This window comes from Ambystoma mexicanum, chromosome 11 (genome assembly GCF_040938575.1).
Source record: "Ambystoma mexicanum isolate Mex_15411 chromosome 11, UKY_AmexF1_1, whole genome shotgun sequence".
Lineage (NCBI taxonomy): Eukaryota > Metazoa > Chordata > Amphibia > Caudata > Ambystomatidae > Ambystoma > Ambystoma mexicanum.
Genome location: NC_090934.1, coordinates 1,023,776,904 through 1,023,803,776, shown reverse-complemented (window position 1 = coordinate 1,023,803,776; position 26,873 = coordinate 1,023,776,904). Strand labels below are relative to the sequence as shown.

Below are 26,873 nucleotides of genomic sequence, written 5' to 3'. Positions count from 1 at the left end.
GATGGATCGTGTGATGCAAACTATTGTGCTATCAGAAAGATAACACCACATTTGCAGGCAGGCTCAGTGCTCATTTCACAAAGGGGGGATGGTGGCAGGGTCAAACTGGAATAGTTCTTTTTAAAGTATATTTGGTTAGTATCATTGGTTAAAACTAGTGCAGTAACTCCTGAAATGGGCCCACTCTGGCCTAAAATAAAATGGCCCCAGACTATGATGCTGGACTGGTTCTTTGTGCACTGCTATATTACCCCATGGGCAGTCTGTACTTAGAAGGTGGGTTACTGCAGCTTTTCCGAGGAACATTCCTGGTAATGAAATTAAAAAAGCTGCTACCTGGAAGCCAGTACATATCTGTGCATTTCACTGTTTTCTTTGCTCTGTTGCAAACGCTAACACTCAGGTCGGGCACGAATTGAAGTTTGATGTTTGTTTTATTTGTAAAGCGCAACCAGGCCCGTGGGCAACCGGGCGCATATTCTCAGGACGTTGCAGTACATACAATATAAATATTTAAAGTACAGTACAGAGTATATATACAGAGTTGCAGTATATTACAAGTGGGTGCCAGATTTAAAGTGTGGTGCTTCAAGCGTTCTGCAAGAACAACCAGGATTTGGATTTATTCTTGAAGGTTAGGAAAGAAGGCTCAGTTCTGATGGAAGTGGGCAGGGAGTTCCAGAGCTTTGAGGCTAGGACAGGGAAGCTCACACCACCAGCTTTTTGGAGTTTAAATCTAGGCAAGATGAGGCTGTGAATTTGTGATGTTCTAGTAGGGGCGTGTGGAAGTGTGGAGTGTGGTAAGGTGGGGCTTTATTGTCCAGGCATTTATGAGTCAAGGCTAGTATTTTCAAGGCGATTCTCTGTTTTACTGGGAGCCAGCGTAGATCAGATCTGACGTTGGAAATGTGGGACCGCCTAGGGATGTTGAGGGCTGTCCTGATGGCGTTGAGGGTTGCCCTGATGGCAAATCCTTAGGGAATGTGTTTGGCTACAGCTTAAAAGTATTTAGCTTTCTCACCACTTGCTCTGTTTTTTTTCTGTTAGTTCCCTTGTCCTTTTCACCTTCTTTCTTCTTGCCCTGTGTTCACTCTAACCCTTTGTCAGGGTCGTCCTTGGTGTTTTGTTCAGTGTTTACAAATATCAATGAATATCCTATCCTGGATATCTTGTTTCCCTAACAAGCCACCCACCTCCCGAGTCAATCGGGAGGAGAAGATGACCCTCCTCAGGACACATGCTACATAAACAATCTATGCACCTGCCAGTACAGTGCATGATGGGAGTCTGGAGCACCTGGCGGCCTTAAAGTGGCAGTGCTATTTTTTGCTCTTGCATTTAAAGCTACTTATACCTCTCCTTGTTCATTCCCTTGTGAAACGCTTCCTATGTGGGAATATCTTGTTCTGGGTCCACAAATGTATTTTTCAGAGGGAAAGTCAGAAACGCAAAAAGACAGAAACGCAGATGTCTTCTTTTGGTTTTTTTATTTATTAATTAATATAATATTATTTAAGAGCGTTGTCTGGCCGTTATTTAAATGTGTTCCAAGATCCCTCCAATAGACAGAGATATTCAGTTTTCACGAACTCAATGGAGACGCTCTTGAGGGGGTACTTGAATTACCCGGGAGGATAGCCCAGCCGCAACGTGCTTGCCTTGGAAGCAAGACGATATGAAGCAACACAGGTTCGATCCCCAGGTCCGCTACGCGTTATAAATACACAACTAAGACAAAAAACAATTACGCAACTAAAAAACAAAACAATTCCTGTCATAGCTCCTCGCTGTGTGGGCGCTTTAAAAATGCAAAAAATAATAATAATTACAAGTAAGGGCCTGCCTTTTCCTTCGGTCTATCTTTAAAGCCTCCCCCACTTTTCCCTTATTCTTGCTAATGCCCCGCGAAACAGCTCAACATAGGTAAGAAGCATAAAAAAGATGGGTGGCAATGAATAGCTGTCTACAACAGAAAAAAAATAGAACAATAGAGAAACACAAACAAAGACAGAACTGACTTGATAAATCATAGTGCAGTGAAAATGAAAGACCAGCAACAAGTTCGGCCCTCATTACACGTTGTGCGGTAACGGAATACCGGTACCGGTAAAGACTTACCGGTACCGTTAATTCACTAAGCCAATCACGACCTGGACCCACCGCTATCAGCGCACTCGTTAATTACGGTGCCACTAATAGCGGCAAGGCCGCGGGCGCGCGACCCCCAGGCCGGAATTAGCGCCATGGTGCTAATACCAGTCCATCACAAGCCATGCGGACATGGCATTAGCGGCATGGAAAACACCCAAAAACCCCTTACCGGCATGGCGCTAATAACGGCATCGAAAAGCACCCGTTAAGAGACCTGAGCAGTGTACCCATCTACCACAGGTGGACACAATCAGCACAGGTGCATGCAATGGAGACAGGCAGCACAAAAGAGCACACCACACCCCTACCCACAACCCTTCCCACACCAAGATGGTCCCAATAGCAGCAGCATAACATGACGGGCTTGACTACATGATAGCAGTGCAGCACCAACAACAACAGCCCGCACCAGAGGTGACCCGTAACAGGTACCCATTCCTCACACCATACAGGCGATGCCAGCTATCCACTGAGGAGGTGGCTCCCAACCCCTGTACGAAACCCACAGAACCAGCAGGAAGAGGACAACAATATTGCACATCCCCGTACCTGCGTCGTGATGGAGCTGGCAGTCAGCCTTCCAATGACAGTGCTCCGCTGCCTAAGTAGCCTGTGAGAGGCACTCCTGTACAGCCGTGTCAAAGTGGCAAAGATAACCAAGGCATGTGTAGAGCATCAAAAAATGTGCATATGATGGAATGTGCCAATGCCACCTGAAATTGACATGCAACCACCAGAAGAGCATGATGGGGATGGGGATGAGTACGGGTGGAATGCCCCGGCAGGACATGCAAGAGGCAATGCCAAGGAGGCACACGATGTGCGTCAGCATCTGATTCTGAAATCCCATTAGGCACAAAGGTGAAAAAGCATGGACGGAGATGGATATTGTTGCCCTGGTGCATGTTTGGAGTCCCACAAAGGACCCTGTCCAAGATAAATGACACATACGCAATGATGGAGACCACGCTTGGGTTTCAACTTCAGAACAGTGTGTATTGAACAGAATGTGATAAGAAGTGCAACACCCCAACACACCCAAATGCACCCTTACCCCCCTGCCCCCAACACACCCAAATGCACCCTTACCCCCCTCCCCCCAACACAGCCAAATGCACCCTTACCCCCCTCCCCCAACACAGCCAAATGCACCCTTACCCCCCTCCCCCCCAAAACACCCAGGTGAGTCTTATGGTGTCTATAATGTTTCCTGCACCACATGTGCCACCTGGTCCTTGGTGGAGCTAAGCATCAGGGCCTCCACCAACATTGGGTTGCTGTGATGTGGGGCGCCTCAGGTTGCGCAAGGAGCAGCGCAGGGGGCTGGTCTGCTGGGAACTCGCTGAGGAGGAGGTTCCCGGTCGATCCTGTGTTGGGGGTTGGTGATGCTGCTCCATGATGTCCCCAATACGTAAAATGGCCTGGCGGAGTTGGCCCATCTCCTGGCATATCCTGTCAGTGCAGGCCTCAATGGCCTCCTTTGTGTGCCCTGCATATTTTTGGAGGTCATCCCTTAGACGGCCTGTCTCGGCCACATGCTGGGCGACCAGCGCAGTAATGTCTTCCTGCCTCCGGGTGATGGTTGCAAGGTCTGCCAGGGTGGTAGGTGCTGCTGGGCTGGACGGTGCGCCCTGGTCCGTGCTCCCGGCATCCGGTGAGGACAGCTGAGGGCTCCATGCATCTTCTACAGTGTGGGTGTCATGTGCTCCCTGGGTAGCAGATCCGGACGTTGCCCTTGGACTCCCCTCAATGGACCATGTTGGGCTGGGGTTATGGATGAGTTGTAGGACGTCAATTGCGTCCTCCTCGTCAGTGGCCGGTGCGATGGCTGCTGCCTCCCCAGTGGAGCTGGTGGCTGCGGAGTGCGTGCCCTCCGTGCTCATTTCAGCAATGATGGGGCACACTTGCGTGGGTTCAGCTACAACAGGAGCCGTGCCCTCAGACTGTGATGCAATGGTGCTCCTGCTGCCCTTGGCCCTCTGCAGATGGACTGTCCTCCCAGTTCTCCTGGAGGTGGTGGCGGTGTCACCTCTCTCATGTATTCTGGCTTTTTTGGCTGCTGGGGGAGTACGTGCTGCAGTGCTTGTGTCTCCAGTGTCTGTCGGTGATCCTGTGGAGGACATAAATAGGGTACATCATTGTTAATGGGTCTAGGTGCCTCATGCAGAATGTTCACGTCATGCTGCTCTATGCATTGGGGCCTATTCATCAGTGATGTCGGGTTGGTCATGCATTGATGGGTCAGTATTGCACGTGTATATGGTGATGGATGCATGTATGTGTGTGGCAGGATCAATCGCCTGATCATCGACACATGTTTGGGGTACCCCCTCACCCTTCACTGTGCATTGTTTGACGTATACACTCACCTCCATCAGATGAGATAGCCACACCATGCTCCATGTCTCCGACCCCCTCTATGGCTTCGACTCCGATTGTGGAGGCACATGTCTCCTCCCACTCCTTCATCTTCAGAGGTGATTCTGCGCCTCCTCCTGTGGCCATTGCAAGGTTGCGGTTGACTGATAGGATATTCCGCACACATAGCCGGAGGTCGTCCCACCTCTTGCGGCAGTCCCTCACACTGCGGGTGGTAGTGCCCACCGCACTAACTTTGCGGGCAACTTCGTCCCAGATGGCCTTTTTCTTGATGATCGCCTCCCGGCGCATATCATTGGCGAATACGACTTCGGCATTGGCTGCAAGTGTGCTAGTCAGCATTATGAGCTACTCTGGTGTGAATTTCTCTTTCCGCTGTCGATCAGAGGTTTTTTTCAGGGCCTTTGACATCTTCAGGCAGTCCTGGATGGTTTTTGGTCAGAGTTCTCTGGAAAGATGTCCTGGATGCAGAGGATGGCAGTGGATTGTGTTTTTAAAGATGGCCGCCGTTCTCTTTCCCGTTCCTGTGTGATGACGCTATTTCCGGTTCCGCTTTTTAACGGTGTCCGCTAATAGCGGTGACCGCTATTCGCATGTTGCGTGATGGAGGAGGTGCTATCAGCACTGTGGTCGAGGCCGGTAATGGGCATTTTGTGGACTTTTGCGGCGAGGCGGTAATGTCATTTACGGCATGGCGCTATGCTCGTGTCCGCAAACTCGGAATGGGACGCTATTAGCGGTCTTTTGCGATGGCGGAGACGCTAATAGGGCCATGCCGTAAAATTCCGATTTTTACCGCACAACGTGTAATGAGGCCAGTTGCAAGATGAAAAACCAAACCACTCCAAACAACAACAAAAATGTGAAGGGGGCAGACCTTAAAATCTAAAAAGATGTACACGTCGGCAAGGGACATCAAACACCAGCCAGGCGCAGCTCCAGCTGGAAGAACGCCACAAGTTACAACGGAATGGCAGAAAACGCCAAATAAAACCCAATTTCCTGTCATTTGTAAGCTCTGTCAATAAGTATTGCTCTGACCCAACTCGGCGGTGCTTATTTTTCCTTCCCCGCAAGGATGAAAAGTGAGTCTTTCCTGCCATATCTCATTCAGTGACTCCCATTTACACAGATCTCCCTCATAGATTACATTACTGAAGTGAGTGATCAGACCACTACTAGGTTCCTGTATTTAGGAGCTGTGGGCTTTCAGATTTCAGCGTTTTTGAAAGCCTGCCTAGGACCGCACAATGCGTATGACCCAAACATAGTATGATGTACAGTTTAATTGACTAGCGGAAATGGGAGGTAAATCCAACGCGCAGATCCCAGGAATTACTGTTGTTGTCAGTCAATGATAAATTGAAAAAATCTCACATCAAGTTGGCTGTTCCTGTTCCAGTATATTTTGGACTAATACAATTATACCGATCACACTTGTTATATTATATAACTTGAAGTGAGATGTTTTCAATTTATCATTGACCGACAACAACAATAGTTCCTAGGATCTGCGCGTTGGATTTACCTTCCATTTCCGCTATACAGTTTATGTTTCATGGTACTTTCTAGGGGGTCCCAGTGGAAGTGTACCGACGCAACAGACCTATTTTCTAACTTTATTTCTAATAATAGCTTTTGGCGGTATTAATAAGCGCATTGTCCTTATATCGGCCCCATAGGAGTTCTTCACAGTGATGTACAGTTTATACATTGCAAGACATCCCTTTGGCCTGACGGTTTGCAGTGCATGTAGGCTTTAATTTTTCCAGAAAAAAGGTATACCCAATGCTGGGCAAAAACAGAAGTGATGCCCACCACACACGAAATAGCCATGGCTAATCAGTGATAGGCCTGCACTCATGTTGCCTTGGAGATTCTCCTCCTCCCCCCATACTGGAGGCTTTAAAAGAACATAAGATCGCTGCAGGGGGTGTTACTGATTGTACTCATGAATTTGACTCCTAATCCTTGTTATGAATTATCCTTCTGTGGATCTTCCCTACAGGAGGGCCCCATCCAGACTGGCCAGTGTAATGCCTTAGCTTTGTATGCTCCTCTCTAAGGACGGATTTCTCTGAACTGTGGCTTCCTCTCTTGAGGCCACCTACAGTCCTACCTCTAGTCCTGCCTTTGCCTCATATGGTCGCCCTCTGCTTTAGAGCATCTGCAGGACTGACCGGATCACGCCATTGCATTACAGGACGCCCAAGACCTGTATCTTCTTCCCCAATGCCACATAAGCAGTTGCCCCTCACCCAGGACACCTTCTACTGCTCCAACATTAGCTTGCAGGCCAACTTTGACAAAGTTCACTGAAGTGACCCTAGAATGGTATAGTCAGGAACTCATCTACAGGCAGAACTTGGTCATGCCTTTGTCAAGTCAGCCTCGCCTTGGGAGGCCCTGCAGAGGGCCAATCAAAAGTCGAGCTTTTGCCTCTCCTCAGAAGGCCATCTACAGGGCCGTGGGGCTGCCTCACAGGCCAAGTTGCTGAAAGAGGAATGCTTCAGGAGTGGCTGTTTTCATGTTTCATGAACATTCTATCCTCCCCATCACTCACCCACATTCTAGCTGGGCAGGAAAGAGTCATACTATGTTCCCATACAGTTCTCAAGTGGTTTGGTGGCGGGCATGTCTGGTTCTTCCAAACGCTGTACAAGGTTCGGAGCAGTCTATTGTAAACAGTCTTCTCGCTTCTCCCTCCACAGTGTGTCCCAGCAGTAGATTTGGAAAGAACTGCGCCGAGGTCTGCCTGTGTACCAACAACGGAACCTGCAACCCCATCGATGGGTCCTGCCAGTGCTATCCGGGCTGGATTGGGAGAGACTGCTCGAAAGGTAAGCGGAAAGAGTGAGTGAGTTGGGTGATTCAGTGGGAGGCTGAAGGAGGGAACGAGAGTGTCAAAGGGAGTGTTAAGGGGACGGTCAGTGGATCAGTCAATGGGTGAGTCACTGAGTGAGTTGGCAAAGCAGTGAGTGAGTCAGAAAGTGTGAGATCAGAATGGGCTTGTTAGTACGGTCAAAATCAGGAATTGTACCATTGTTATCTGAAATCCCATCAACTCTATCTCTAAGTCTAACCAGAGACTCAGTACTAACAATTATTTCAATTATACTGTAAGAATGTTTACAACATTTCAATATTTTTGATGGCAGTGTATATTGATAGGTTTTCGAAATTATACATTGTGTCTTCCAACTCTATGCATGTTTAGAGTTTGGTCCGGTTTGCCCCATCTATATCCAGTGATGAACAGTGTTAGTATGGCATTGCTGGTCACAGACCTCACGGTACTGCTCCACAGACTGATTACTCCAGAGTTAGTATGGCATTGCCGGTAACAGACCTCACGGGTACTCTTCCACAGACTGATTACTACTCCAGAGTTAGTATGGCATTGCTGGTAACAGACCTCACAGGTACTGTTCCACAGACTGATTACTCCAGTGTTAGTATGGCATTGCTAGTCACAGACCTCAGGGGTGTACTGTTCCACAGACTGATTACTCGAGAGTTAGTATGACATTGCCGGTAACAGACCTCATGGGTACTGTTCCACAGACTGATTACTCCAGTGTTAGTATGGCATTGCTAGTCACAGACCTCATGGGTGTACTGTTCCATGGACTGATTACTCCAGAGCAAGTATGGCATTGCTGGTCACAGACCTCACAGGTACTGCTCCACAGACTGATTACTCCAGAGTTAGTATGGCATTGCCGGTAACAGACCTCACGGGTACTCTTCCACAGACTGATTACTACTCCAGAGTTAGTATGGCATTGCTGGTAACAGACCTCATGGGTACTGTTCCACAGACTGATTACTCAGTGTTAGTATGGCATTGCTAGTCACAGACCTCCGGGTGTACTGTTCCACAGACTGATTACTCCAGAGTTAGTATGGCATTGCTAGTCACAGACCTCATGGGTGTACTGTTCCATGGACTGATTACTCCAGAGCAAGTATGGCATTGCTGGTCACAGACCTCACAGGTACTGCTCCACAGACTGATTACTCCAGAGTTAGTATGGCATTGCCGGTAACAGACCTCACGGGTACTCTTCCACAGACTGATTACTACTCCAGAGTTAGTATGGCATTGCTGGTAACAGACCTCACGGGTACTGTTCCACAGACTGATTACTCAGTGTTAGTATGGCATTGCTAGTCACAGACCTCCGGGTGTACTGTTCCACAGACTGATTACTCCAGAGTTAGAATGGCATTGCTGGTCACAGACCTCACGGGTACTGCTCCACAGACTGATTACTCGAGTGTTAGTATGACATTGCCGGTAACAGACCTCACGGGTACTGCTCCACAGACTGATTACTCGAGAGTTAGTATGACATTGCCGGTCACAGACCTCACGGGTACTGTTCCAAAGACTGATTACTCCATAGTTAGAATAGCATTGATGGGCACAGACCTCACGGGTACTGTTCCACAGACTGATTACTCCAGAGTTAGTCTGGCATTGCTGGTCACAGGCCTCACGGGTACTGCTCTACAGACTGATTACTCCAGTGTTAGTATTGCATTGCCAGTCACAGACCTCATGGGTACTGCTCTACAGACTTATTACTCCAGTGTTAATATGGCATTGCCGGTCACAGACCTAAAGGGTACTGTTCCACAGACTGATTACTCCAGAGTTAGTATGGCATTGCCAGTCACAGACCTCATGGGTACTGCTCTACAGACAGATTATTCCAGTGTTAGTATGGCACTGCTGGTCACAGACCTCACAGGTACTGTTCCACAGACTGATTACTCCAGAGTTAGTATGGCACTGCTGGTCACAGATCTCACGGGTACTGTTCCACAGACCGATTGCTCCAGAGTTAGCATGGCATTGCCGGTCACAGACCTCACGGGTACTGTTCCACAGACTGATTACTCCAGAGTTAGTATGGCATTGCCGGTCACAGACCTCACGGGTACTGATCCACAGACCGATTACTCCAGAGTTAGTATGGCATTGCCGGTCACAGACCTCACGGGTACTGTTCCACAGACTGATTACTCCAGAGTTAGTATGGCATTGCTGATCACATACCTGACAGGTAATATTCCACAGACTTTTCAGCTATGGGTCAACCTGTGTGGCAGGTGTGGGGGACAGCTCCGAGGCACTGCAGCTACCATTAAAAAGGCTGCACCGTAGCTGTCATTGTAAGCCGACTCAACCCTGTTGCCTCAGACTGCAGGAATTTCCTTGTCACCATGGCATCCAGTGGTCCATCCCAATTGCTGACAACGGACATTACTATCCAGAGGATGCTACAGCACAAGGGGGGTGTGTACAGAGGAGGAGGCTGCATACCTGATGTGAGTAGCCTAGCATTGCAGCTCAGAACCAAAGGTTTATGTTCTTAAGCAGGACAGCACCGTTCTGTTCTTGTGCCAGTCACCCACAATGTATTCATTTAAATAGATAAACAGTTCTTAAATTCTGACAAAAGAGAAAAGGTAGTGTGTTTTCCCAGGTTTCTGTTTGGCTACCTCAGGGCGGTGTGGGATTCTGTGGACAACACAAGGGCTGCCCCCACCGTCCCCCTTCTGGGTTTGCCTCATTTCACACACCATCCATAAAAGCCATCTCAAGCAGTAGTATGATTTGCATCCCACTAGGCCAAAGCGTGTGTTTTATGCCTTATTCATGTCCTTTGCAGCCATTCCCAAGCCAGAGTGAAACCTTTCGTCTTGAGAGGAATAGGTTCCTGACAGATGTATGCAGTTTGTATAATCTTACAGGGCCCAGTGCACCGCTGCATCAAACACATCTGGTCATATTTATATTAGCAGTGCACGGTGGTGGGGCAAGTTATGTTTGCTTAGCTTACCATAACTGGTGCATTTCTGGGGGTTTTGGGTTTTACTTGTAAGCATAACGTCCCTTTAACAAAGTTTTTTCACTGAATTTCATAGGTTTTTATTAGTGCAACTTAACCATAACGTCTCTTTTAAAAACGTTTTTTTTTCTGTGAATATATATACACAGATGGCATAAATGTCGCAATTCCAGTATTCATGGGCTGTTATAGACAAGAAACAGAGACGTGACAGTCAAACCACATCCCAGAGGTCTCCACCATCCATGATCCATGTTGACATGAATCTTGATGAGTAGCCGAAGAGAACATCTTTAAATAATGTACAGTATAGATGAAACAGATAGGGAAAAGTGGGTGGACAGGAGGCGAACCCTCCATATTGGAGATCTGGAAATGGGCCCAAACCTGTGATGTTAACATTCCCCTGAGGTTAAGCAGAAGTATTCTACCAGCAAAGTCACATCAGGATTGGGAAGGGAAAGACCAGAACATAGGAGACACATTTTATGTACAGATAAAAAAAAACATATAAGTAACATACGTTCTCATAAGCAAAGAAAGGGAAGTAGTTCATAAAATATAGGTCCTTATTCACAGAGAGTTTTCCAATGGGGGTTTGCCAATATAAAACGCATCTGTGAATTAGGCCCTTAGTCTTTTTGTCAAAGCAATGGAAATAAAATGTTAGAATACCTTTCTTGTATCAAAGACATATGATTCTCCCGCGCCCCAATAAAGGCCTAACCTTCTGTTGACACTCCATTAACAGAAAGGGAAGATGGAACTGTTAGTGTGGAACTGTAATGTTTGGTACAGAAAGATTGCATTTGAAAATTACACCAGGGTGCATCTCCTGAAATGGAAGAACAAGGGTGAGTTGGCCAGCCAGATTCTTTGAAGAAGAAAAGCTGGTTACGCACATGATGCGGTTCTACTGTAACGCAATGTATGGGTCACCCTAGATCAGTGGTCTTCAAATTGTTTAGGCCTGGGCCCTCCCTCCCCCAAGCAAAATGTGGGCAGGCGGGGCCCGCCCAAAAATGCCAAATGGACAGTAAGTCCAAATGGCTATGAACTATCGCACGTGTCACTGCACCCTACTCCCAGTATCGTCCCTGGGTTCCCCACCTGCTCCCATCACAATCTCTGGGACCCTTCATCCCACTTCTACCTAGTCCCTGGGCTCTCCCCACCCCACGACAGACCCTGGTCTCTCCCCACCCTGCTCCCACCACTATCCCATGGCTGCCACCCATCCTGCTCCCACCACATCACATTCCCTGAGCTACCCCACCCTGCTCCCAGCACAGTTCCTGGGCCAGTGATGGCTGGTGAAATGTTTTAAGTGGAGGGGCATAAATATTTCCCCAGATATGCCATAGTGACCGAGCGTAGCGAGGGAACCCAAACCAATCAATGGGGGATTTCCCAGCGGGAACCTTTTTTAAATAATGGGTTAAAATGTAGAATTTTAGAGCATACTTTAAAAAAAATTGGGCAAAAAGCCAAACAGTTTGCAATTGACGCTGGAGGGTACAGGTGGCAGGCATGATATTTTTTACTGGACATCTATGATAGATGCCCAGTAAAAAGATGCCATCCATGTCCCCTGGGCCCCACAGTGCCTAACACAATCAACATGATTATGTGTGTATGCAAGGTGCTGGGGGAAGCAGGGGGAAAGCATGGTATTTTTGACTGGACATATATGAATGACCAACACAAACACACACACATTCACACAGCATTTGTACAGCAAGCACTTTATCATTCACACGAGCACCCATCATCATACACTTACTCATAACACAAGCATACGGTCATCCATACACATATTTGCATACAAAATAAATTAACATAAACTTACCTTCTGCCCCGGTCCTGAAGTTTCCTCCCCAGTGCTCTGGCTCCTGCATCCTGAACAGGAATCGTACAGCAAGAGCTTCCTGGTTCCTGCACATGCGTGGGGCCTGCATGTGGGTGCTGGAACTCCCCGCTCCAGGCTGCTTTGTCCGTATGTGCGAGGAGGCGCAGGAGCTCCTCCTCGCACATACAGACATGCAGTTCCCCATTCCAATGAGCTATGCAAGGTTTGAGAAGCAAAACACCCCCAGCCTTGCATGGCTCAGTGAGCATGTGCAGCTGGGGAACTGAACTGTCAAAGGGAAACAGTATTGCTGTATAGGCTCAGACTGGCCTATAGGGCAGTAGGGCAATGCCTGAACCAAAAATGCAAAATGCTAGTGTGGGCCAGTTTTTTTGGTCTAAATGGGTCACTTTATTTGCCAATGTGGGCCAGTTTGATGAGTTACTACACTATGCAGCTAGTAGTTTTGACCGTTGTTACTGAATAAATATTCCTTAACTATGACAATTTGCTTACATTTTAACAAAAAACACCCCCCTTGGATACTATTCAATCAGTTTGCAACTGTGGGACACTGTGCCGAGACAGTTTTATACTCCAGTCCAACCCTGTGAGTCGCCCTGGCCCATTTCCTCAATTTTTAATTTCAGTCTGTGGACTCGCGCCACCTGGGAAGGCGGCCAATCCCCCTGGGAATGTGGCTGCGCCCCCCTGGGGGGGCGTGCCCCACAGTTTAAGACCTCAGTCCTACACAGTAACTATTTCCCCCTGTATCTTGTCAACTAAAGCTCTCACTGGCCCACATATAAAATATTAATTTTCTATTTCGGAAATGTTATCAACAAACTGGATTGCAGGACGGGGCAGGGGCAGAAGAATAGGGAGCCATAACAGTGGTAAAGGAAAACACAAGGGAACCATTCCAAAGGAATGTTTGCCCCTTATTTCCTCGGTTGATGTCAGGCCTATGATGGAAAATTGAATAAGTCATCCCTAGCAGGGAAGAGGGGGTGGGGGGCTGTGTTATTCAAAGCACTTGAAATCTGATCTACGTCCGTAGGCCGCGTACAAAAGGCTGCACCTGCAGATTCCAGCACAAAAGGCTGTCGGGGTTCATTCCCCGAATTCACAACCGCTACACAACCGCCACTACCCCTCTCCACCCCCATCAACCCTGCTACTGCCCCCTCTCCATCTTACCTGCTGCAGACTATGGCTGCCTGCTTGCTGCTCCATATGCGCTCTGAATGCCGCGTCACCGGGAGCCTGACACACAGCACACTGCACTGCGGTGTGCTGCCTTTTGTGCCATAGGCTTCCTGGAACGCGGCATCTAGACTGCAAATGACTGAAAATCATATCAGAACCAACCCTAAAGATTAAGACCAACTAGCAACATGATAGGTAATAGCATTCATAACGTAATGATAAACATACGACCTAACGATCACTATCAAAGGACCAAAGATCCTAAGTTAATACATAAATCTCTGGTGGTGTTTTAGTATACAATATACAACCTAAAGATGAGAAATACTGTATGAGTATATATGAATATATATATATATATATATATATATATATATATATATAATTATAGGTCGCACCCTGTAGCTGAGATTCAGATTTTACCTGAACAGAAATCGTCAATTTTTGTTTTTCTTCAAATTGGTTAGGTAAGTAGGTACATTTTAAAACATAGATGGGGTGGGGTAAGAGGATGGGATAAGGTGGGGGTTGTGGGGTGGTCTCCCCCCGCATATTTAAAAAAGAAATTGAAGACCATTTAAGTAAAGTGGATTTGGTGAAATCACAAACATCCTTCCCTCACTGGTCAGATTTTGATGAAATTTCCAAACAAGGTGTCTGTCACGAGCCCCTCCAAACTGGCAATGGGGAAAATGTGTTAATTAGTTCAAAAGTTATTTAGAAAACAACAATTGTTCTTTTCGGCCTACACCAATTCATATTCCCAAGGAGAAAAAGGTGCTTCCTTTGAACACCCATAGCGTCAAAAACGCTGGACAGTTTTGGACCAGACAAGAAACAATTTGGGCACAAAACGCTGTAGATATGCCTTTTCTTAGTTTAAGGTTAAACTGGGCAGTCATTTTTAAAACATTGATGGCGAAGGAGGTGCCCCAGGAGAACAACAAAAAAAATATATTACTCCCATAGAGCATTTCAGAATTGAGGCTTTTCCTCAATGCAACCTACATCCATGGTAATCCTGTCATGATGCCTACCCCCGGAGCACCAGGACAGGCCCAGCACCCCCGGGAGCAGGCATCATGCCCTCTGGTAAAAGCCCAGCGGCCCCTAATAGGGGCTCTTTGGACTTTGTCCTGGCGCCTTTGGCGCCAGGCTCATGTTGGACATCAGTCCTGGCGCCATAGGCGCCAGGCTCATAAAAGAGGGTGTTTGGCGCACTTACCTGACGCAGACCATGCTGCATGAAGCCTCAAGCCAAATGAGGCTTAGGAGGGACTATTTTATCAAAGGAACTATTTTACTTGGGTGGGGACCGTGGAAGAATACTTACCTGGAACTTCTTCCAAGGCTATTTAAACCACGCCCGGACTGCCACACGTGCTTTGCGTTGCTCTGCACCTAGCAGCTGAACGCTCACCGTGCCTGCTCCTGCATCTTGCCTCCAGCCACGCCCGCCTCGATCTTGGGATACCTGAAAGGAAGGAAGGGAAGAGAAAAGGTGAAAACCAAGAACTTAATCTAACTTCCTACCTGTGTCCGGAACCATCACGCCAGCAATCCTGAAGATAGACATTCTTTAAAAGCATCGCGCTACTTGTTGCAGCGCCGCGCATCCCTCACCTGACTTGTGGGCTCTTCACTATCCACCGCGACCTTCTGGGCATTCCGCCACATCTCTGCACCTGCAGGGGAGAAGAAGAGACAAAAGGTGAGCAGGAGGAACAAATGAGGAAAGCCTGATTTTCCGTCACAGGTCTTACCTGGCCATATTTGACGGAACCACTCCTCATTTCGGGTCGGCGCCACTTCTTGGCCTGGTACCGCACCCCGGCCCCTAAGAGGAAAAAAGAAAGACATTACTAGAGGGATTCAAAGACATTTAAAGGGATCATTTTATCACGAACTCACCTGAGTTTATCCCCGGCAATATCCCTCGAAGCATCACTTCCACTCTGCACCTGAAAATAAGGACAGATCGCAGGTTAAGAAAAGCAAACAAAGAGAAGACTCTACTCTGGAACTTTTTAAACTGCATACTTACGGCATTTCGCCTTCCGAAACCAGTGAAGTAACTGGTCAAATACGCGCCCATGCACCAGAAGCAGGATGGAGAGCTCATCCATTCAAACATTAAGGTGAGACTTGATTGGGGATTTCGGAGGTGGTCAGACAAGAGCAAAGGGGAGGTGGAAAGCAATCACAATACTCTGCAGACAGTTAATCCCCTTTCTCCACCTACAGAATTTTTTTTCTACGGGCCAGACAAGCCAGATTTGGGGGTCCAGTTCAGTCGGTGTGTCGAATCCTGCGCATCACGCTTGAAGAGGTCACAGCAATCCAGACCAGGTCAGCGCCTCCGTGGGAGCCAGGTGAGCGTTACAAATCCAGAGGGATGACGAAAAAGAAAAGTGCTCAAAATTATATTTGGAAGAGAGAAAGAGGTTGTTTTATATCAGTGTAGAGGAAGGGAGGGAGAAAGAGGACTAAATGTGTAGTCAGAGACTTAGAGGTGGTCTGGGAAGCCTGTTTGTGCCAGAATGTTTTCATCTTAAGAGGAGAATCCTGTGGGATTTCTGTGGGATTCATGCAGAAATGTCGCAAGAGGGTCTAAAAGAAATGCACCACACGAAATGGCGAGTGAAAGGCGGTAATAGAAAAGGCCCAAGGCGGATTTACACCAGGGGAGAACTAGAAAGTAGTTCAGTGCACAGGGAGAGTTGCAGTGGGGATGGAGAAGACTTTTGAATTGTCACAGTAATCTGGACACCATGCAGTACCGTGGGAATGATTACCGGTAATGGTTAATGCGGGAATAGAAAGCAGTCTGGAGGTGACTGCAGGAATTTCCTGGGGAAAACTACAGCGGAAATTAAAGATGGGGGAAGAAAAGTGGGCATGGACCATTGTCAAAGGTCTGTAGCCTAACTGCAGGGGGTTCCTCCGCAAGAGTGTTCCTGATTGCAGCACATGTTAGGGAAGTAGAAGAAACACCTGATCCAGGGAACAAAATTGTGGTGAACGCATTGCGAAGACCGGAGCCCCTCTGTCTACAGCATGGGGTCTTTGCCTCCTGCATGTGGTGGGGAGTGCATAAGTATCCTGCCGGACTCCCTCTAGGGAGGATGCTCCTGAGAGGGTAATACGTGAGGAAATTAGTAAGTATTAGAGAACTGAAAACTGAAAGTACAGTGAAACCATAATCTCCAATAAAGAGTTAACATTTCGACATGCTTAGCTTGACAACCCGCATGCACACATTTATGAAAAACCAATGAGAACACGCTCGGCACAGTAATGGGAAATCGGTATTTAAGTAAATGGGAGCATTTAGCTACTGTGACGAGAAACAAAGAAGAAGGACTATGGACTGATTACACAGAACTGAGCAACAAAGAAGGACGAAGGGCCGATTCCATGGAACTGAACAGCAAAGAAGGATGGGGGACTGATTACACGAAACTGAGCAGCAAAGAAGAAGGACGAGGGACTGATTACACAGAACTGAGCAGCAAAGAAGGATGAGGGACTGATAACATGAAACTCAAGAGCAAAGAAGGACGAGGGACTGATTACACAGAACTTAGGGCCTCATTACGAGGTTGGCGGCGCAGGAAAAAAGTGGTGGTAATTCCGTTACTACCGCTTTTCCTGCGCCGCCAAATTACAAGTTTGGTGAAATTACCTCCAGTAGACTCACCAAGTGGCAATTCCACCAATTATTGGAGGAAAAGTGGAGGACTTGCCTCCAGCTTGCTTGCTTGCCTACAAACATTTACCAAATTACCACTAGGTAATTCTGCTGGTGGTAATTCGGCCAAAAATCACAATGGGGATTAACCCCATTTTACCATCACCTCTAATCCTGTGGTAAACCTACAGGACCAAGTGGCGGTAATGGCAGTATTTTGGCAGTATTCTGGCAGATTTACCACCAGCATACTATCAAACTCATTATGGGGCCTAGTGTACTGTACAGTGAGTGATATTACGGGAGTCATTGAGTCATTGCCGCAACCTATTAAAGAGCTCAGCTTCATGTTTGATCTCAATAACTAATCCCCCTCACTAGCGTGAGAAGGGGGTTTAGATTCTATTAAAGACAAGGAGGCGAGTATTATGCATCACAATCTTTACTCTGAAACCACAGCAGCAAAGAAAAAACTTTTACAAACAAAACAGTTTGAAACACTGAACTAAATAGAGTTCATGTCAATGTAAGGGGAAACTCCCCAATCCATCATGGAGGACAGGTCATGCCCTGCAGGAGACCAATGGGCGGGGACCCTCCTCTATATAAGTCCTTTACTCTTTTTTTTTATTGAATTTAATCAACTTTTTTCAATTTATAACAACAATTTATCAAAAGGTTTACATATAAAACGCAATGAAATATAAAACATACAATCATAAAGGATAGCATTTTTTTTCAATTTCACATATCCATGAAATCATCCTTGAATTATCATCGCATATAACAGTAAAAAATGGAAACTAAAAAGCAACACTAACAAAGTCAATTAAAAATGAAGAGCTTTTCTGAACACAAAGAGTTTGAAGACAAAAAGAAAAAAGTATGAAGGCAAAAATTTCACATATTCACATATCAGAATTAGTGTTTGACATTCATGTCGCAGACATTTTATACATGGGAAAAGAATTGTTAGTTAAACATCACACCCAATTATGAGTCCCTACAGATCACACTATATAGCAAAACATCAATACTGATGCTATTAGTTACATTTGGATTTTGCAATTATCAATCGGATGAAAGAGCAATGAGTGAGTATAACAATCACAGTTCCAAAGAGCAGTTATTATTAGGAATCAGACTATTTTAGTAAATTTAAGGCTCGCAAAAAGTTAATTGTGGCCAGCCTTATACTCATACAGCTGGTGGTGGAAATAGCAAGCCATCTATGCTCATGCCTTATCTGGCTAAAGTAGGGCAAATGTTTACTAAAGTGACTTTGTCTTAAGTGCATGAGTTCAGGACAATCTACAATGACATGCTCCAAGGTTTCAACCGTTATTGCATTATTGCAAAAACGACACCCTGTAGATTCCCGCGGGATTTCTTTCCTACAAGCTTGAATTTCACGGGTAGGACATAAATTAAAACGCATGCGCAACAATGCATTCCTGACGGCAGGAGAAGGAGATTTACATAAGTAGAAGGCCATATCTCTGTAACGTTTTGCCGAAAAAACAGATGGATCAAAGTCTTTATACTTGAAACACAGATCTCTAGTGTCAATCCAATCCATCATGTAAAAAATTCCTTTACTCCAATCCCAACTCCTCTTTCTGTAGCTGTTTTGAACCAGACGTCCACTGCACAGACCAGATGATAACGCAATCCAGCGAAGCTCTCGGATCAACCACTCTCCACATCTTGTAACTGTTACTAACGTTCCTTAACAGAACATCTCAGCCCGAAGCTGTACGAACAACAAACAAAGAAGGGTGGATGGTTGGGAAGAACAACAAACTAAAGAATGGTCTCTCTTGAAACACCTGTGTATAGGCACGCTATAAATGCCCTATCATATCATATCAAGGGTGGGTGGGTGGGATAATACTCGCCTCCTTGTCTTTAATAGAATCTAAACCCCCTTCTCACGCTAGTGAGGGCGATTAGTTATTTTATGGCAAGACAGGAGGCTCCTATTATGCAAGTTTGAAGCCCTTGCATCATATTAATTACAACATGATTAATACAATAGTGACAATACAATAATAATAATAATAATAATAATAATAATAAGAGAAGAAGTGTTTTAAATGTTTCTATTTTGACCAATCAACTGATTGCAAAAGTATTCCCCCAGGCAAAGCTGCCCCAATAACTGTCCTAAGGCATTGCAGTCTTAACTGCAAAGAACTAGGAAGATGTGCCAATTCCAGCGTTCCTCACCGGCCACCAAAACCAACTGGTTAAAAAGAGGGGGGTGGGGGGAAACACCAGACAAAAGTCTTTCTATAGTAATAGGCAGGAGAAAACATAGGAATAATAAGCTCCTTTGTCTTCAACATCAAACATTTAAAACACTTAAACTTATGGTACCTAGACAATAAACGAAAGAAGTCAAACACTTAATTCTCCTGGAGATAAAGAATTTTACCTCTCCCCCTCCCCCCGAGGGGTGAAAGGTTTGTTGGTTCCATCCCGTGTGTAGATGAAAGGAATCACAATAGAAACAAAACACATCACATCACTACCCTGAAGAAACAGAATTGGAACGGCAAACCTTTGGTAGAAGGCCCAAGCGGGAGTCAAAGGGACACCTTATTAACATGTTATAGGACCACCTAGCTTGCTTAGGTGGAGCTAAAAGCAAATGACGTGAGGGCCTTGTGCACTCAGAAGAGTGTACCCCAAGTCCTTCATGGTCACATCCCTTCTATATGATACCACACACTTCCCCAGATGTTTCGGCCTTATTGGGCCTCATCAGTGAGGAGTAGCTTCTGTCCTTAAGTACACCATGCATACCAGTAAACCTTTCTAAACCCAGAAAAAGATGATGTCTTCTGGAGGCAGAAGTGGGATGGAAGAGAGGGGCCACACCTGAAACCCAGCAGGTAGATGTTAAATAACATCCTTACTAAGAAGAGCCCAACCAGGGGACACTGATGGCAGAGATATTCCCCAAATCCTTGAAAAAAAACCAGGAAGAGCTAAATTTGTCAAGCCGTAAAGACGGAGACCCTCAGACCCCGTGAACCCCTGAAAAAAGGAACTCTGCTATCATGGCCATAGGGAGATATTTACATAAACCTGACCCTTAAGAGACAAATTTGGCAAAGAGAAACATCTTACATCCAATTGCTCCCATCCTATTAACGCCCGAACTCCCTGCTAGAAGCGCTAGGTGCTTGGACCTATCCCCTCCCCATGGTTGATAAAACCCTGAGGGGAACATAAAGCAACCGAAGGAGGACCCACTAAACACAAAGTCTTGAGAAAGACTCTAGACTGCAGAGAAAACTGATCACTAAACAGTTAATATGAAGCTGCCTTACGGAGGAGGACTAACCTTCGTTTTAGTACATCTGAACTATCTAGACACCCCCAGCACACTGTGCTAGCACTTTATTGCAGAACAATCTCCAGAGGCAATCAAAAAAGGTCTACTTGCCATGCAGATGGCTAAGTGAACCCAGTCACTCCTTGAGCAATCGTACTGACAGACACTTCCAGGGATGGCTAATTCTGAGTTGCTGAAACGCCCAGTGACAGAGAGGCCGTAATAACATGAATGGAAAATAACACCCCTCCCAGACCCTTCTTTGCCACTGAGGGAGATTCTCCCTTCCTAGGGAAAAGATAAACTTCCTCCACTTACCTAAGGAAACCCCCCCCCCAGAAGAGAGACATTACCTCTCTTCAATATATACTCTTGCACATAAAACCAACCTCCATGACTGTAAGAGAGGGGCCCCATTAACTCCACTGGATACTGGAAAAACTGAGAAAACCTAACCAGAAACAAAAACAAGCATCATCCGGACCTCTTAGGACCTGAGGTGAGCCTGCAGTGGCTCCGCTAAATTAGTGAAATAACAGGAAACTGGTGAAGTGGAAAGGGAACAGACGGGAAGCAAATTGTTCAGCGCAAGCTCCACACTGGTCATGAACGAGAACTTCCGCTAAAGGGAAAACAGAAAAACCATCAGGAGATCCTCCCAGAGGTGTAACCTTAGTAGGCAATCCCCCCTAAATGGGTAGCGGGATAGGGGTGGGGTTGGGGGAGGGGCAGGGGCTTGGGATAATTATCGAGCTCAGTAATTGAAAATGGGAAGGAATACTAGGACCACTGTCCCTTCCAAATTGAGGTCTGGACCTCCGCGTGCCTGAAAGGCTGGTCAGCTTCTCCAGAGATCAGGGGAAAGGATCAAGGAGAAAAACTGTCAAGGGAAAGAGAATGAAAATAAACAGCCATCTATAAACTGCAACAAGAATCACCTTGAGATCCCCAATTATTTGTATAAGGAAATAGGAACTGAGCTGGCAATTATTATTGTGAAAGAAATGCCTATAAGGAAAAAGGACTGAGTTGTCCTGTACTAATTAAACTATGGGCCGACAGAATTTTACTAAAAGACTTAGGTTAGCACGTGAGGGTAAAAAACTGTGCTTGTACTCCTCGAGCAGAGGAGAATCTCTATATACCTCTAGACAAATTAGCAGAAAAGGCAAAGTCTTGGGAGAAAAAAGGCTACAGGGGCATGCTATAACTTTATTATTATTAGGTCATCTGACCTCCAATATCAGCTAGTGTTTCCTAAACACTGCATCAGGGTGAGACCCTGGGTTGCTCCACGTTGTCTTGCTTACAAGACTAAACAGTTGCCTTTGAGCTGACCTTGTCCTCGCCAAAGTTTTTAATATTGGCTATTTTAATGACATATTGGGACAAATAGAAAAGGAAAACACGCCACCCTTTAAGGACTGGAAAAAGTGTTGCCGAGAAGGCAAAGCCCATGCGCACATCATGCCCCACAGCCCATGCACGTCGTTAGGGAAATTAGTGGATATTTCTCTCTGCAGCTAGTCAAGAGAAAAAACTCAGTAACCCAAAACAACACACTGTACAATCCTTCTAGACTTCATCTATCCCTCTTTTCGGGGTCTTTCCCTTTTCTGGACAAATAAGGATACCATGACTGTCTAATATTTTAACGCCTTCTGAAGGTCAGTAGGTGATGGCTAGAGAGGAAGGTAGGCCCCCTATTGGTCTGTTAACGACCCTCCAAACACTCTTTTCTTTGAAGAACTAAATAAATAAATAAACATAAAAATAAATATAGAAATATATAAAATACAAACTAATACCACTAGAAAGTGGTGTTACGTTCCAACAGGGGTCTGAACTCAGGCCCCTTATAAAAAGCTGATGCTTATTGAGCTATCCGGGCTACTGCCAATAGGAACATTAATGTGCTTCATGCAAAGCTTAAAATATTGTTTATCAAAAGAGTACACTGAGCAAGTGTACTTCAAACTGCTCACCCTAGCAGGGTGTGGCAACCAGCAGTACACGAGGGGCAACCTTGCAGTAGAAAACAGGCAAAGCCTGCCATTGAGCAGGTTATGGCACACCTACAGTGAAGGAAATCACTAACGCAATATGCAGCACTTAAACCAAGCTGCAGACTGGCAGTGCATTAGGTGCTGGTATTTTAATATTTCTTACCAGTATTCAAACCCCTGTTCGTCTGCGTGATCTTGCTTCAAAGGCAGGCGCATTGCCAATAAGCCACTTTTCTTATTAAAATATGAAATTAAAATATATAATTTTCTTTTAAAACATATATAAATAAATATGTACTGAACATGAGGGGAAACAAACCCAGGTCTTCCTCCCTGGTAACCATGACACTCTATTATTGAGCCACCCTGTCTCTGTTGTGAAGCAGAAGCTTTGTTACATAAACTATTCACTTGAAAACACAGGGCCTGTGCGCCATAAAGGGCAGGCAAGCCCACTACAGCACCTGGAATCCCAGGCATTTTAAAAATAAACAAACACAAATGCTTGTGCTTGGTCTGAAGCTTTAGCAGCTTCCTTCATACGGGCGCACCGCCCTGGAAAACAATTATTAATTTTTAAGCATGTTTGCCCTTTTATACAGGGATTAAAAGGTAACACTTCACAAGGCTGGGAAGTAAGAGGAAGGAGTAGGCACTGGCCATGGGGGAGTCTTGCAGCACACACAATTCTCGCTGGGAGCCAAGCAACAAGACTGTTTTAGTCAGGATTTATGGAGGTGATGCTTGAAGGGGTACTGATGGTCTTGTACATTTTTTGTTTAAAATTAAACAAACAAAGAGGACCATGCTCTGAACCATCACAGGGAAGGCAAGCCCTGCCAAATGACCTATAAGTCAAAGAGAGACCCTTGGCTAAAGAAAACAAACAGTGCATGCTCACCAGAACCTCCACGTGAACAGCTGCTACCATAATGACACAAACACATTAATTAAAGCAGTACTGATAAGGCCTAGCACTACTGACTAACATGCAAGACACAACAAAAGGAGTGACTCAGCTGTGGTGTCAGCAGCAAAGAAAGAGTAAAGGACTTATATAGAGGAGGGTCACTGCCCATTGGTCTCCTGCTGGGCATGACTTGTCCTCCATGATGGATTGGGGAGTTTCCCCTTAAATTGCCATGAACTCTATTTAGTTCAGTGTTTCAAACCTTTTTGTTTGTAAAAGTTTTTTTCTTTGCTGCTGTGGTTTCAGAGTAAATATTGTAATGCATAATAGGAGCCTCCTGTCTTGCCATAGAATCTGTTTATCTTTCATCAAAACATTTCTTGAAAGTATTTTTTCTTTGGTATTGGATGAGTAAAGAAGAATGAATGTGTGTCCATAATACGAAGACTCCGATCTTGACATCGAATTTGTTCTAATGCCAAAAGTTCTAATCTTCTTCCTGTGGCGTTTGAAATGACTAATAGTTTGGTTCAGAAAATTGTTCAGGTGGAAGATGGCACTTCCAAAACACTCCTCCGGCCCCCTTTGTTCCTGCGTTCTAATCGTGTTCCGGAATGTTCCATGCAGGGCAGCAACACCCCAGCTCGGGGGGGATAGAGTCCCACTGAAATCCTTCACAGCTCTGCGGGCTACTAATGAACAAATCAGATCTCAAAAGACACTTGCAATTTAGCTTTTGCCGTGCATCCTGAGCGCAATCTGAATGCAGCTGTCACCGGTGGCACGCACCGCAGGGGAGGCCGTTACAGTTATCCGTTTAATTGGCAGATTGCTGTGTCTTTTCCTGCTCACCTTGATGTGTTTCCTCCATTGTACCGAATGAGAGGCAGGCGCACGGGAGGGTCCGGAGGTTTTTCCAAGAGTGGCAGATGAGAGCTGATGTTGTGGCCATAGCTGGTGCAGAGGTCACACAACATCGCCATCTCATTTGTATGTGTTTGTACCCGCGAGGAATCCATTCACCCTGTCAGCATGGGTTCACATCGAGACAAAGCACGGTGACTAAGCATTAATATATACCTAAGAGCGGCGCATGTTGCTTATGTTCCTGACACTCAGTGTCCTTTAAGAAAAGGCCAAACAGGTCTGAAAACATACTTACAAATGGAAAACGTGTTATTTATACACAGTTGTGGAGTTGGGTCGTCAATGAAATTGCACTCACTCAAAATGAATCAGACAATCAGCGAAGTCAACATTATTTATTAACAGTTATGGTCAGTGCTTTACGTGGGGTAAGAAACTGAGAGGGGCCTCATTTGGGGGCATGGCTTCCATGATGGGTGTGGCCGGAACAGTGCACAAACCATAGTAAGGTACGCAAAAAAATATATAATTGTATGTAAGAATTTAAATATTTGTATGCGTACCTTACTATGATTTGTGTACTTTTAAGCCATCTTTTATAAACGTAGAAATATGTTACATATTTATATGTTTATAAAAGATGGCTTGAAAAGTACACAATTCAGGGCATCTTTTATAAAGCTTTGCCAATGGACAAAGACACCTCTGGCCCGGTGATCTGTGCTCTCAGATTAGATCACCGAGCCTGAGACATCTTTGACCCTCTGCAAAACTGGGGGCTTCTGTGATCTAATCTCCAGATTAGATCTCGGTGCCCCTGCGTTCTCTGAGGGTCAGTGACATGGGGAAGGGGTGGGGTAATAAAGGGACCATAACCTCCTCTCATGACCCCTCATGCATGGTTCACAAGAGGAAGTTATCGTGACTGACAGAAGTGCCAGCCAGCCACAGCGTTGCTGAAACTGCAACTTCAGCGATGCTGTGGCTGGCTGGCACTTCTGTCAGTCACAGCTGGCCTGACTTTAAAATGGCAGGCGCATCTCCCGTTGCAGCTACAGCTATGGCGGGATAATGGGTCCCACCATGGCATGGTTGGACCAGAAGGCCCTGGCAGGGCCCTGGCCCAGCCCCACTTTTTGGAGGCTGCTGGGGCCTGACCCCGGCTCTCCACAGCCTACTTAAAGCACTGGTTATTGTGATTTGTTACTTCGAATGCAAGAGGGCCAGATGCAGGCCAGTGGTGGATGACACAGCTGTTCCATGCTCCCTTTGCGCTTGAATGTGTGTAGCTCTTCCTATCCTTCCCGCCCCTGCTACATCCACATGGTGCCACGTGCCACAGAGTCCTATCCCAATACCACATATCACCCTTTCTAGGAATAAGACGCTGTCTATTACAGATCATTTCATAATCATGAAACCTGCAGAGCATTCCTCTTTCCCTTTTATTGTTTTGTATAGTATTCTTCATTTATATAGCGACCTTTCGCCATTTGTATGGCCTCAATGCACTTTGTGGTTGGAATGCCCTCGGGGACCTGAGTCCATGTGTGGGAGATTTTAAGAGTTAATTTTAAGATGCATGTGTGCATTTTGCCAGGTTAGGACTTAAGTGGGCAGGCTAGGCTCCAGTAAGCACCCGGAGGTCAGGCATGTGGGTGGGTGCTATTGGTGGTTTAGCATAGAGTGCTAGTGCTGGAGACTCGATGTGTGCCCAGCTAGACTGACATTTTCTCGTAGGTTGTCGTTGTATACTAATGACAGAGGTGTTGAGGTACGTCAGGAGTTTCAGTGTGGACGGCTATGCGAGCTGCTACACCAGAATTGCATAGCCATAGCTGCATTCTAATGGTGCATGGATGGATGGCCGTGCCTGCGGCCTGTGTCCACAGATGTGATGCAAAGTATACATACCTTAAACTCGGATGGAGTTCATTTTCAATGCTGTTTTCCTAGGTCCCATGTGATTGGCTGGTCTCGCCAGCTGTGGTCTCCCTAGATTAAATTGGAGTGGGGCGGGGAGGGATGGGGGAGTGACGTCCAATCTTCTGGGGGTGACGAGGGAACACCTAGATTTGAGACGCCATGATTAGAGGGAGAACACATAAAATGGGGGCACAGCAGTAAAAGCACTAACACCTAGATTTACAACCTATGATTAGAGGGAGAACGCCTGAAATGGGGGCATAACAGTGATTGAAGTAACACCTAGATTTGGGATACCTGGATAAAGGGTGAAACGCCTAACATGGGGGCACAATAGTAAATGCACTAACACCTAAATTCGAGACGCCATGATTAGAGGTAGAAACGCCTAAATTGGGGATACAGCAGTAAATGCGCTAACAACTAGATTTTCCAAAAATGCCTAAGATGCGGTCCCAAGAGTTAATGAAATGGTACTTAACGGTTGAAGTGCAGCAGTGAAAGGACTATTACGTACTAGCTATCAGACCTTGGTAAGCTTTGTTATGCAAGTGAGAAGGGCGGTAGAGTTTTCCAGAATACAGTAATTGCTGTAGTCCCCACTTTCAAAAACATTTTTTATTGGTCATTTAATATGCGTCTATACGCGGGTGTCTCAGGTGCAACAAGGCAAAGGGGGGA

General features: G+C 46.0%; 1 protein-coding gene across 9 annotated transcripts in view; it reads left to right on the top strand.

The window, feature by feature from the left end:
• MEGF11 (multiple EGF like domains 11) overlaps nt 1-26,873 on the top strand; it is a 2,301,522-nt gene that overhangs the window by 2,039,549 nt on the left and 235,100 nt on the right. For all 9 annotated transcript variants that reach the window (XM_069624261.1, XM_069624259.1, XM_069624260.1 and 6 more), the window contains one exon: nt 7,242-7,370. In XM_069624261.1, coding sequence (XP_069480362.1) covers nt 7,242-7,370 — 129 coding nt within the window. The remainder of the gene's footprint in view (nt 1-7,241; nt 7,371-26,873) is intronic.